General features: G+C 38.9%; 1 protein-coding gene across 2 annotated transcripts in view; it reads left to right on the top strand.

Annotated features, from left to right (window-relative positions):
- Positions 1-14407, top strand: part of SSH2 (slingshot protein phosphatase 2) — a 229516-nt gene that overhangs the window by 55573 nt on the left and 159536 nt on the right. The window contains exon 2 of one of the 2 annotated variants that reach the window (XM_061142989.1): positions 6066-6146. The exons of the other annotated variant lie outside the window; for it this stretch is intronic. Coding sequence (XP_060998972.1) covers positions 6066-6146 — 81 coding nt within the window. The remainder of the gene's footprint in view (positions 1-6065; positions 6147-14407) is intronic. 2 annotated transcript variants of the gene reach the window in all.

Here is a 14407-nt window from a genome sequence, read left to right as displayed (position 1 = left end):
TTAGTTTTGCAGGATGGAAAAGTTCCAGAGATTGGTTGAACAACAATGTGAATATACTTAACACTAGTGAACTCTACACTTAAAAACATTAAAATGATAAATTTCATTTTACCACAGTTTTAAACATTTTAAACAAAGGTAAGTTTAAAAGGCAATAACAGAAAAATAGATGCAGTGTGTTTCCATTGTGTATTTTAGAGAAAGGATATGTACATATGTAACAGGTATGTGTATAGTATATCTCTGAAAAGATACCCAAGAAACTAGCATAGTGACTCCTTCTGGGAATGGGGTTGTAGAGAACTCGGAGGCGTGGGGGACAGTGATGGGAAGAAAACAAATATTCTCCAACAGCCGCGGGATCTTGTTTACCATGTACATACTAAAATAATGTTTTTACTAAGTTCATAGATACAGAGAACAGATTGGTAGTTGCCAGAAGCAGGGAGTGGGCAAAATGGGTGAAAGAGTTGAAAAGGTGCAACTTCTAAAATAAATAAGTCATGGGAATGCAGTTTTTTAGAAGGAGAAAAAAGAATGGTTTTAAATGTGTAACTTGGGGTTAGGGACTGCAGAGAAGGTTTTCTCAGCTGGGTCATCTGTGCGTGTGTGCATGCTCAGTCACTTCAGTCATGTCTGACTCTTTGCAACCCCATGGACTGGAGCCTGCCAGGCTCCATGGGTCCATGGGATTTCCCAGGCAAGAATACTGGAGTGGGTTGTCATGCCCTCCTCCAGGGGATCTTCCCAACCCAGAGATCAAACCCACGTCTATTGCGTCTCCTGCACTGCAGGCAGACTTTGCAGGCGGCTCAGACATTGCAGGTGACTGAGCCATCACATCTTTAGGCTATAAAATTGCTTTGTTCAATCTAGTTACACTTCAGTGTCAGGATAAGTAAGACCTATTTCTTATCCTGACCTTTAAATGTGAAAAACTCTTAGCCCCCAAGTGGTCATCAGGCTTTAGGGTACACATGTGTTTTATTTTTTGCTATCTGAAAGTATATTTTCAAAGTCTCTAGTTCTTTAAGAACAACTGTAATTTATTCACTTAGAGCCCCTTAAAAAGTTGGGAGGAGGAAAAATGAAGGAAAGAAGGAAAGGTTAAAATATAATAATCATAAATGTTTTCTGCTTCTTAAAATCACATAACCTGTAACAAAAATAGAATAAAAGAGACAACAGTAGAAACAAGTTTGGGCTCTTGTGGGTTTATTTCTTGAGACTTCTGCTTGCCAGTTTTTAGGTAACTGCACAATTTAACAGGCTTCAAAACATCCTCCTTAGTACATGAGAGTTTGCATCATACATTCCACATAAAGATTGCAACATTTTATTACTGTAATTGTTGCTCAGAAGCTGTTCTGAATTGAAATTTCTTGTATATATGGATGTGTTTTCCTTACCTGCAGTGTTAGCCCCTGTTTTTCTCCAAATGATACTTGGCCAAAGGAAAATATTCCCACGGAACCATATCCTTATCTTTGTGGTTTTTGCATCTCCATAAAAACTAAAACTATTTTTGGAACCTGTTCAGTTTTCTTTCCCTTTTGTTTGGGGTTTTACTATAGCTAATCTAGAACCAAGTAAAGTACTTATTAGTTCTTAGTAGGAGTACAATAAGTGGTAATGAATACTCATTGTGAGTTCAGTACTTCAGGGTTATGTAGGGAATGCAAATTTGTCTGGATTTAGAAGTGAAACACTTAAAATTTTGTAGAAACAAAATTTCCCTCAATGGCAAAAATTCCTTTGAAAGAGAACTTAGCCCAAATTTGTAAAAAAGTGTTTTACTTCCAGGGAGGAGATTATTATTACTCTAGTTATATGTATTATTATTGGCAGCAGTAGTATTACCAACATGAGTAGCTAAATTATGCTAAGTGTTTTTCTTACATCATCTTTCATACAATTTTTCCAGTGACCCTGTTAGATAGATGCTATTGTTGTGCCGACTTTTATGGATGAAGAAATTGAGCTTAGAGAGATTAATTAATGTGTTCAACATCACATGACTGGTAAGTGACAGAATCAGGATGTAAACTCAGTTTAGTTAAGATTTGGGCTTGATACTTCCAATGCAAGAATATTATTAACAGTTTGACTCTATTGTCTTCAAAATTCTTACTGAAAATGGCCAAAGGAATATTGTAAAAAGGAAGATAGGAAGGAAAGATGAAAAAGAAGGAAAAAAAATTGATACCTGCACTACAAACTTGGCACAGCCACTGTCATCATGTCAGAAGAAACACTGGAGGACTTTCTACAACATGAGATTCAGGCAAGATCACCTGATAAGGGCCTACTTTTATTTTTTTTTATTTTTTATTTTTTTTATTTTTTTTTTATAATTATTTTTTTTTTTTCCAGTGGGTTTTGTCATACATTGATATGAATCAGCCATGGATTTACATGTATTCCCAATCCCGATCCCCCCTCCCACCTCCCTCTCCACCCGATTCCTCTGGGTCTTCCCATTGCACCAGGCCGGAGCACTTGTCTTGTGCATCCCACCTGGGCTGGTGATCTGTTTCACCATAGACAGTATACATGCTGTTCTTTTGAAATATCCCACCCTCACATTCTCCCACAAAGTTCAAAAGTCTGTTCTGTATTTCTGTGTCTCTTTTTCTGTTCTGCATATAGGGTTATCGTTATCACCTTTCTAAATTCCATATACATGTGTCAGTATGCTGTAATGTTCTTTATCTTTCTGGCTTACTTCACTCTGTATAAGGGGCTCCAGCTTCATCCATCTCATTAGGACTGGTTCAAATGAATTCTTTTTAATGGCTGAGTAATATTCCATGGTGTATATGTACCACAGCTTCCTTATCCATTCATCTGCTGATACTTTTAGGTTGAGGCAAGGGCCTACCCCCTGGGGTAGGAAATGGCAACCCACTCCAGTATTCTTGCCTGGAGAATCCCATGGACAGAGGAGGGTGGCAAGCTACAGTCCATGATGTCACAAAGAGTCGGACACGACTGAGTGACTGAACACGCACACGCAAGGGCCTGCCCACCTGAGAAGTACTAGATGTAAACTAAACTCACCTGGGGACTGAGTTTAAGGAAACATCTTTTGTTCCTAGCTTACTAAAAATGTTTGAAGCCAAAAATGACCTTTAATTTTATCAAATGTCTTTTACTATTTATTTAGATAATCATATTTTTTCTCATTTTTCTTAATTATATGCTAAATTATATTAATAGAGTTCTAAACATTCATTCTTAGAATAAACCCTTTATATTGTCAGTGGAAATAATCAATAAATAGTCTGTAATAGGAATAAAAAAGTTTGATTTCAGCCAAACTGAGGGCTATAGCCCAAAAGACAGCCTCACAGAGACCTGTGAGGAACCACTCCAGAGGAGCATGGGTTTCAGCATAGGTTTATACCTTGTCAGAACAAAGAACATCAGACAAGTCAGAGACACATTTCTTCAAGATTAAAAAAAAAACAAAAACAAATCAGCATGTACACAGCCAGTCAATATGGCCTTGGCTCCTGGGAAGGAACTCTTATCATCAAGGGAGTACCAGCATTGGAAGGAAGGCATTTAATCTTTATTTTTAACATGGACATTCTGTACTTCTGGTCAGTGCACCTTATTTTTTTTTAATGATTAAAACAGATGTACAATGTATGTTTGCTAGGCCACGAACAGGCTGTTTTAGTTAGCATAAAATTCCAGTTAAATCATGTACAAGCCAGAATGACTTCCATATTCCTCAATATGTAGGAGTTTCTCCTATCAATAGTCATAAGCAGTTAATTGAATTTCGATTAATAAGTAGGTAGGAAAGTCTTAAAATAACTTTAGGGATGCAGATGTCATCATAGGACCTCTTACTTTTTTAATATAGAAGTTTATTTGATTTACAATATTAGTGTCAGATGTACAGCATAGTGATTCAGTATTTTTATAGCTCATACTCCTTTAAAGTTATTACACAGTGCTGACTATATTTCCCTGTGCTGTACAATATATCCTTGTTCCTTATCTACTTTATACATGGTAGTTTGTATCTCTTAATCCCATACTCCTATCTGGCCCCTCCCCTCCCTCTCTCTACTGGTATCTTCTGGTTTGCTTTCTATTATCTGTGAGTCTGTTTCTGTTTTGTTATATGCAATATTTGTCTTTCTGTCTGACTTATTTTACTAAACATAATACACTCCAGGTCTATCCATGTAGTTACAAATGGCAGAAATTCAATTTTTTTATGGCCAATAGTCCATTTTATATAAAAGAATCTCTTTCTTGAAAGGTCATTTTGGAAGAGCTCATGTAACCATGCTGCAGTATATACAAGAATGAAAACCTAAAAATCATCAGCTAGTGTAATTAGGATTAATTAATGTGTACTTTTCTCTCCTGGCAGAGACAAACCATGTTTGGTATGCTTGATATCATCTATGTTATATCTGTTGTGATATAAGGAATTTGGGAGAATTGAAAGCAGCTTTGATCTCTGCCTTTTTCCTTCAGATATTTTGTTTGTTATTTATTAATGCTTTAGCTTTTCTAATATGACTTTCAGAAGTAGTCACATACTTTATAGACTGATTTTTTTTTTTAAAGACAAAGGAGAATAAATATTCTTCTTCTTTCCTCCTCCAAAATGCAAGGGAATAAGAAATAAAGAGACTTTGCATTTGCAAGACCTAAAAATAATTTTAAATATTTAATTGTTTACTTTCTGAAAGAGGAAGAGAGAGGAGAAATGGAATATGAGACTTGGTTGTAAGGACAAAAATCAAAAGTAGGCAAAGGATCAGGGTAGGAAAAGATAAGAAGGAAATAAACCAGGAGAAGGCAGATATCAGAAGTAGGAACTCTGAACTTTACTCTGTTTATCTGCACTCTAAAACTCATTTCTGCAGGTATTCTACGAGTCGAAACACAGTCTCATCTTTGAAAATACAAAATATCAGTCAACCATGATAGCCATAAAGTAGTTGTGTATGATTAAGTTTCAGCCACAGATAGTGACAATTTTTTTAAATAAAGACTTACTAAGATCTGATTGATAAAAAACTCGACATAGTTAACATATCCAATTTGATGAGTTTGGACATGTGCATACATCCATGAAAACCATCATTGGATAATCAAGGTAATAAAAATATCTATTAACTCCAAAAGTTTCCTTAGGCTCCTAGGGGTTTTGTTGTTTGTTTTGTGGGAAGAACATTTAAAATAAGATGCAGATACCTCTTCAAGACCCTAATTTCTATTCTTTTGGATTTGTATCCGGAAGTGAGACTGGTACATCATATAGTAGTGTGAAGTTTTGATGACGTTAAGTGTATACGTCTCTTTGTAGGGATAACTCAAGTTTCCAGCAGCTGTTACCCAAACAGCAAATATTAGAAGGAACTTAATGGGTCACAATTGGAGCTTTTTTGTGTGTGTGCTCCTTTTAGTCATAAGGGAAAAATTCTCTTGTGTTACCAGCTATTTGTTTCACCACTTTGTCTCATTTTTCTTATCTGTCTTCTAGACAGATTTTGAAAAAGAGATTGGAGAGTGGAAGAAAGGTTTTAAATTGTTTTCTGGCATCTGTCAGTAGGACTTGGGTAGGGCATGTTTTTTGGCTCTCCTTATAAACACTTGTTAGCAGAGGGCTAATGAGGCTGGCTAGGCTAGTGGTTCGAACCCCTAATCGTGTGCTCTGTTACATTCGAAAGCCTGTCTCTAAATAGTCATTGAATACATACCTTTGAATGTGAGGACAAGTGAACACAAACCTACCCAGTTCTGGAAGAAGTCCAGAGTACATACTCCGAAGGGTTAGTAGCAACATCTTTACAGAAAAAGGACATCCCATGGCCCAGTTGGAAACCACAGAAAATGCTTCAGCTAATCCAACACGCCTCACTTTTCCTAACCAATCACCTTGTTGGCTTTATTCTCTCCAAAACAGCCATTACTAATCAGAATCAGCTTCTCACCAAGAGCTAACAACAACACAGTGATTTCTGCTGGTCCTTCTCCTCATCCTTATGGCCCCCAGTATCTGGATCTCTGAAATAATCTCGTTTGTGTTACAGAGCTCTCACCTGGAAGACAGTGAATCCGCAGCGTTACTTTGCTGTGAATGTGAAGACTCAGAAATCTTTAGTGATTCCAATGTACGTAGGTATTTGTCTTTCTACAGCCTTTGGTGATTCAGGTGAAAGCTTTTAGAGTAAATTTGGCTCTTCAGCGCAGTTGAGATAGTGCCAATTATTTTATCTTTATCTGTTTGGCCTAACTCAGCCAAACAGCTTGAGAAGGCAAATAAGTGACTTGCTATGAGTGTATGTATAAATAGTCTGGTATATGTGTATTTGTAATAATCTCCCCTCAAAGCATATCTATCGAAGTAGATAAGTGCTGTACCCTGGAATCTTAAGTAAGTCTCCTTCACTAAGGAATGTGATTGTTTTTGTGGGGTTTTCACATTTTTTTATGGTCTTTTCCCTGTGACAGCTGGTATTGGTGCTGCCACCTGACCTTTATTCCCCACATACAAAGACCTAACATATCCTGGCTATTGATAACGTTAAGACAAAGAAGTGTTATAAATCCTAGAGAGTCAGCCAGATCATCTCAAACTTAGAACTATCTCACTACATTTCATGAGGTATTGTAAACTGTATTGATCTCATCTGGAGCCTGGGATGCTACAGTCCATGAGGTCGCAAAGAGTTGGATGTGACATAGCCACTGAACAACATCTGATCCCCAGCGTACTTTTCTAACTATTGCAAATTACCCACAGACTCAGGCTGAAGTTAGAGAATGACTTAAGTTGACTACATACCACTTTCAGTAGGATAACTGCCTTTGCAAGCCATAGTTCAAACTAGGTTTTTACAAACCTCGATCATAAAATCTGGGTTCTGTTTATTCCAGAATGCTTATTGTGCATAGTAGATATTCTATAAGTATTGGTAAAGTTTCATCAATGGAAACTCTCTCTCAAAGTTGTGCCTATCAAGTATACCAGCATAGTACTGTCTGCTTTAAACTGTCTTTACTTCACCTTCATGGCACAGTGAAGGTGATCATTGGTTTAAGACGTCATTCAACCATTATGTTGATTAATCTGGTTGCACTTCATTCAGCACTGATGAAGAGTCTGAAATGGCATGAAGTCAGTTACTGTGACTCACTAATAACTCACTTCCCTAGGACTTGAAAACAATGAATTCACATGAACACTCATTTATTATCTACACGTAGCAGATGACGGACTGAGGGTGGAAAGGTTATATTCTTTGCCTAGTGTTGTGTGATAAGCAGGAGCAGCGCTGACATCAGATCTTAGCTGGCAGCCGTCAGTGAGCGCATTATCGGCAGGCAGCATCATCAGTGATGGAACGTGTACTGGTCTCCGTACATGTAGTATCCTACAAGATTTATTCGGTTCAGTCTGCAGTGGGGTCCTCTGCACTTGGACTGAGGATGTTTTTGATCCTTCTTGATTTGGCTGATTTTTGTCTTACAGAGATCGAGGCATGGCAGTCCACATAAAGATTTTTATGAAGTTGGACACATGGGGAAAAGATTCTAGTTTTAATAGTTTTCTCTATTAGGAAAAATTAGATGCATATATATATTTGCAGGTTACTCTGGATTGCTTGATTTTTAAAAAATATTTATTCATTTATGTACTTTTGGCTATGCTGGGTCTTTGGTGCTACAAGCGGGCTTCCTCAGGTTATGGAGGGTGCACGGGCTCTAGACACGTGGGCTCGGTAGTCACAGTTCAACGACCCTAGAGCATGCTGACGTCAGTTGTTGTGGCGATTGGGCTTAGTTGCCCCATTGCTTGATTTTATTGCCAGAATTTTCAGTCATTTAAGTCAGATTTATTGCGTCTCTGAGAGGCAAAAGTGGTTTCACGTACTTGACTGGTTTCACCTGTGGAGGTACTGGATCCTCTTGTTTGTTCGAGTATTTCCCACACTTTTTTTTCTCACCTTCCCATTCCCACTCTCCATATTAAAGGAGATTGAAAAGGTTCTTCCCAATTTGAAGGTTTAAACTCAAAAGCAAAATTATTTGCAGAGCAAACTGACTGAAATCCCCACTTTGGATTTTCTTCAAAGAAAATGTTAGGGATCTTGGTAACTATTTGAAATAGAGGTTAACTTGTAATGAAAAATAGAAGATAAAGAACTTTTTCACTCAACCTTGGGATAACAGAAATATGAACTTTGGTCGGCTATATTCATTGCTTTACTTATGCATGGATGCATTCATTCTCCAAGTCTTGATTGATTCTCATGTACAAATTCCCAGTCTCAAGGCTGTGGGAGTTAGGCATAAAATATCAAATCTACCCTAAGAGCAAACATACAGCTACAAGGTAGATAAGGTCTGAGAATCGAATGTAAAACGTGGTGACTGTAGTTAACATTGTATTTTATAATTGAAATTGCTAAAAGAGCAGAACTTAAATGTTTTCACCAATGTGTGTATATATATATATATAACCTGTATATATACATATATATATTACTTATGTATAGATATACTCACATATATATATATATATATATAAAGTATTAACCAGATGAGGGGAATCGTTTCACAATGTATTCATATATAAATCACCACAATGTACACTTTAAATAGCTTACAATTTTATTTGTCAATTATACCCCCAGTAAAGTGGAAATCAAAAAGAATTTACTCTAGGAGAATGTATAATCTACTGTTCAACGGATTAGTCTCATGGGTATTCATGGAAATGCAGTACCTGGGGAGGAGAGATGAGATCTGTGGGTGAGTGGAAGGAGATTTGGCTGGAGTCAGAGAAGGGATGAGGGCTTGGAAGAGAGCTGGCTGCCTGACATCTCCTGAGGGTTTCATGAAAGAGAGGAGAGGAATGTAGAGAGACCTCTGCCCCTTCCCTGGTCCCACTCAGCCTCTAGGGAACCAGATACAGGGTAGAAGCAGAAGCAGCTAGTTCTCCCTCTGCTGTGCACAGGGTCTCTGGAAGCCTCCATAATGGGAGGGACTGCCTGCCCTAGAGCACGGTGACCCTGTGAAGGAAGAAGACACTGGCCCAAGCAGCAGGAGCTTCACTTTGGCTCCAGATAAGAAAGAATGTAGACAGGGACGAGAGCAGGTTGGGTACCGGTGACTGCAGCAGCCCCTGAAGACCCCTGAGGGTTCTCCTCGTTTCCCGTCCTCATACCTACTGCTCTCCTGCCTTGAAGGAAAAGAGCTCTGCCTCACCCAGGTTTCCAATTATGGTGATTGTGGGCTTCAGCCGAAACAACTGGATTCATCCCCATTGTAGGGTTATTTCTTCCCTAGCCTATAGGTGAAGAAAATGCTTGTTGTGTTAGTTTATCTCCTAAGAATACAAGTTAATTCTTTCTCTCCTTTCTCTGCTCTTCTGACTCCTCCCCTACCCCACCAGGCAGGAAGAGGGATGGTTACTCCTTTGCTTGGATATTATATCTATGGAGGGAATGTACTTTCCCTGTGTGCAATCAAAACTCATTTTGTGTTTGAATAGCCCAGTAAAAGGGAGAGGTGTTAGCCTTTTGTTATTAAAGAAAGAAAAGGAAAGATACCCTCTAGAATTGAATGTGGAGAAGGCAGATGGAAAGAAAGGAAAATCTAAAATGTAAAAACTATTTGGTTTAGGGGACTTCCCTGGTGGTCCAGTGGCTAAGATTCCATGCTCCCAGTGCAAGGGGCCAGGGTTCAATCCCTGGTCAGGGAAGTAGGTCCTACATACCACAGCTAAGACTTGAGGCAGTCAAATGAATAAACAAACAAACAAAAAAAAACAACCTATTTGGTTTAGAATACTTTACATTTTTAAACTAGGTTTGAAGAAAATAAAAATAAAAAAAAAAATAAACTATGTTTGCATTCTCTTCTGGTGGGGGCAGGTGTCTCAGAATATAACAGTACCCTTCTAGTGGCAACATCTATGAAGGTTTTTACCTGTAGTGGGGTAAGAGAATTGCTTTGGGAGAGAGAATATTTAACTTGGCTAATACTAAATTCAAGATGAAGGATTATAGTATATTAATAAGCTACTAGCATTAAGATAAACCCTGGTTCAAATAAGTAGCCAGCCTATGGTTTGAAGATAGGAGTCTTAATCTTCAGGTTTCTTTGGAAGCATCCTAGTTTTCTTGTCTGTTTTAAGTCTTAGAACATGGTGGTAGTGGTGTTTAGTTGCTAAGTCATGTCCAACTCTTTTTAACCCCATGGACTGTAGCCTGCCAGGCTCCTCTGTCCCTGGGATCTCCCAAGCAAGAATGCTGGAGTGGCTTGCCATTTCCTTCTCCAGGGGATCTTCCCAACCCAGGGATCGAACCTTTGTCTCCTTCATTGCAGTTGGGATTCTTTACTGCTGAGCCACCAGGGAAGCCCAAAATATGGTGTATGGAATGATAAAATTAATGAATGATTTGTTGGCTTAAAAAGTAAAACTACACTTAGAAGGGGAGAACTGCTATTGCTAGGAAATCTACTTTTCTAAAGCTCTAGAAATTGTGAGCACAAACAAGATGTTTGTAGATAAACATACAGCTACAGTGATAACAAACTGGTTGGATGGAAAGTGATGATGGTATGTGGGCCAGCGAGCATGTGCATCTGGTCATTTCTGATGATTCGTGTTGACCCTCTTTTTTTCAGCTCCCTGTACTGTGTGTGTGTTTAATTTCTTTTTCAGACTCACTTGCAGAGACACCATTTCACTAGCCAACACACACAAATGTAAAAAGAATTTAAAAAGGGAAATTCGTTGCTAAGGCGGTGTAGGTTTTATTACGAGTTTCAAACGGCCAGTTAGCCAACAGCGAACAGCTGTCTGACCAGAGTTCAGAATGATTTGAGTTTGTTCTGCCTCACTTCTGCTGCATAGCAAAGAGATTGCTGACTAGAGCACCTGGTCAGAAAACAGGTTAAAAGTGTTGCTAGTGGCAGAAACAGCTTCACCATTAACAGTATTCCTCCTCTTTTCCCTTGGAGGGACTCTTATCCAAATCATTATGCCAGTATAAAGCCTCCTATGATAATTTTTGTTGTTGTTGTTCCAGAATAAAGCATAGCTCAACTGTTTTTATCCTAGAATAACAAATGAGAACTAATTTTCAACTTTTCTTTTTTTAAAGTCTTAAGTGATTTGAAGAGAAATGGTGCTGCTGCTGCTGCTGCTAAGTCGCTTCAGTCGTGTACAACTCAGATTTGTAGTAATCTTTGGTACAAAGGCTACTTTTAAAAATTAGCTTTATGGTTTAACTCAGTGGCTCTCATCATGGCTGCATGTTAGAATCATCTGGTGACCTTTTAAAATAATTTAATAACAGGGTCTTACCTCAGTCCAGTTAAACCAGGATCTCTGAGTGGGACCCAGATATTGGTATTTTTTAAAGGCTCCCAGGATTATTCTAATATGAATCTAGGATTGTAAAAGTGAAAGTGTTAGTCTCTCAGTCATGTCCGACTCTGCAATCCAATGGACTGTAGGCTGTCAGGCTCCTCTGTCCACAGAATTCTCCAGGCAAGAATACTGGAGTGGGTTGCCATCCCGTTCCCCAGCGGATCTTTCCAACCAGGGGTTGAACCCAGGTCTCCTGCATTGCAGGCAGATTCTTTACCATCTGAGCCACTAGGGAAGGATTTAGAACCACCGTTTTAACTCTAGCTATGCTAAATTTTTTTTACCTCCATTCAGAGCTCCAGTCTACAACATTTGTAACATCTAAAGAGTGAATAAAATGTAAGATGGAGTGGAATAATAAGAGTTGACTGTATGCATTTGCTGCCTCAGGTAGAATGCAAATTTTATTCAGTGAAATTCCCTGGCTAGGCTTCTGTTAAAAAAAGAAGGAAGATACTGAAATTAGGTGGGTCAAATCCTCAGTAAACCTGTGTCAGTGAGGGGTAAAGTTTTCCATGAGACTACTGAGCCTTACTCTTCTTGAGTCAACAGTGCTAGGAGCTGGCATAGAAAAGAATCAAAGAGCACTTTTACACTTTGTGAATTATATTTTTATTAAAATAAAATATACATACAGAAAGGTGTACTTTTATGTTTATCTTGAATTTTCACAAACACACTAAGAAACTGTGTCACCTGGACCGAGATCAGGAGACTGAGTGTTACTGTTCCCCTCCGCCAGTTCCCCTCCCTCCACCACCCCCTCCGTGGTTCCTTCCCATCACTACTCACCCTCTGGCCCTCACCCCCTAGACATAACCACTCTCCTGACTTCTTGACCATATGATTTTGATGTAGGCATCAGGCTATGCTCTTTAGATGACCTCTCTGAACTCCAGAATCAGGGATAAGCATTGTGTAATCTTTTTTAAAAAATTTAATTGGAGGATAATTGCTTTACAATGCTGTGTTGGTTTCTGCCATACAACAACATGAATCAGCCATAAGTATACATATATCCTCTCCATCTTGAGCCTCCCCCCACCTCCCATCACCCACCCCTCTGGGCATCACAGAGCACTGAGCTGAGCCCCCTTTGAGATGCAGCAGCTTCCCACTAGCTGTCTGTTTTACACATGGCAGTGCACATTTGTCAGTGCTACTCTCTCAACTCGTCCCACCCTCTCTTCCCCCCCACTCCATGTCCACAAGTCCATTTTCTACATTTGCATCTCTATCCCTGCCCTGCAAATAGGTTCATCAGTACCATTTTTCTAGATTCCGTATATAGCATCAGGTACTCTTTAAAGAGTTCAGGCTAAGATTCCAACAGCCTGAGTCAGAGTCCCAGGTCATAGTTGAGTCACTCTTACTGGCTGTGTGACTCCACTAAGCCTTACTTCCCCCATCTGTAAAACAGGTGTAACAATAGCACCTGTCTCATAGAGTTGTTAGAATTAAATGAGATGGTTTCTGGGTCTGGCACATAATCTGTGCTGAGAGCAGAGGCAGATATAGGATCCCCTGATGTCATCATCTCTTTAGCCGAGTCAAGACAATGCCACTCTTGTCTGTGAGTACAATTAAGTTCATAGTCCAGCTCTGGGGGAAGGAGGAGGAAAAAGTGGGCATCCTGACTGTCTTTGCTTCTCTTCACCATCCTTGGTTTGGCCTGTGGCATGACTGATTTGTGGCAACCTGTAAAATATGTTATTTAAATTCATAAAATGACTACTGAAAGGCCAGAAACTTTTCCTTATGCATCTTAGTATTTGCCATAGCACCTGGCACAGTGATTTGCAAGTTGCATGTAGTTTTGTGTCTTGGCTAAAGGAATCTGAAAATGATGCTTCCAGCACATCTTGCTTTCCATTGCTGGATTTGTATTGGTCTGGTTTCTGGTCCTTCTTTTGGCCAGAGACGTATTTTTGAGACATCTGGCATGAGAATATGCAGAATGTAGCAGTTAAACAACTGCAGGCGTAAACCAAGAACTTGGCCTGATGTATATAATCAATCAAGTAAAAGCTCTAGCTCTGTTAGCCTGCTACTATGAACTGAGGCCAAGGCCTGATCAGGTATATTTTCCCTTTGTTTTGGTTTAGGAGAACAAGCAGAGCAGGAGATGGCAGGACTTTGTAGGTTTTTCATTAATAAAATTGTACAGACTTTTAAAGAAAAAAATTATAGCTTGAAAATAATTTGCCCTTTGAAAGGTTAGTGAGACAATTTATTGAGCATTTACTATTTGCTGGATGTGCTAAGTGATTTTCCTATAATGTAGTCTAAAATCCAAGTCTCTGAGCATAAGTACTTTTAGTATTTCCCATTTAAAGTTGAGAAGACATAAACTTGCCTAAAATATGTGAGCATGCTAATATTGGGACCCAAGTCTGCGTGACATTGCCTGTTTGAGCTCTTAACCTTATGCTGGATTGCCTTTACCCTTGAATAGAATGTTATTCTCCTGCTAGGAGGTCAGGAGCAAATGGAATAGTAGGTCTTAACTCTGGCTTTGCAGCAGAATAATCTGTGGAACTTTTCAGAAATAAGACAATCAAATCTCACGTTAGCAAGTTCCTAGTTCAGTGAATCTTAGATAAGCTCAACATTTTTATTCTTTACAAAGATCCATAGGTAGTTCTTTGTGCAGCCAGAGTTAAGAATAGTGATTCATAGAGATTTCATCAGTTAAGACTCTGAGCTCTCAGGTTTGATCCTTGGTTAAGGAACCAGATCCTACATGCTGCAACTAAAGGTCCACATGTGCAGCCAAATAAGTAAATAAATAAAAATTAATGAATATGTTTTTAAAAACTTTAGTACTTTGGACTTCCCTGTTGGTCCAGTGGTTGAGGATTTTGCCTACCAATGCAGAGGACATGGGTTTGAACCCTAGTACAGAAGATTCCACGTGCTACAGGGCAACTAAGCCAGCCACAGCTACTGATCCCACTCTTTAGAGCCCATACGCCGCAACAAGAGAAA

The sequence above is a fragment of the Dama dama genome, chromosome 5, assembly GCF_033118175.1.
Source record: "Dama dama isolate Ldn47 chromosome 5, ASM3311817v1, whole genome shotgun sequence".
Classification (NCBI taxonomy): Eukaryota; Metazoa; Chordata; class Mammalia; order Artiodactyla; family Cervidae; genus Dama; species Dama dama.
This window is presented reverse-complemented; position numbering and strand designations above follow the sequence as displayed.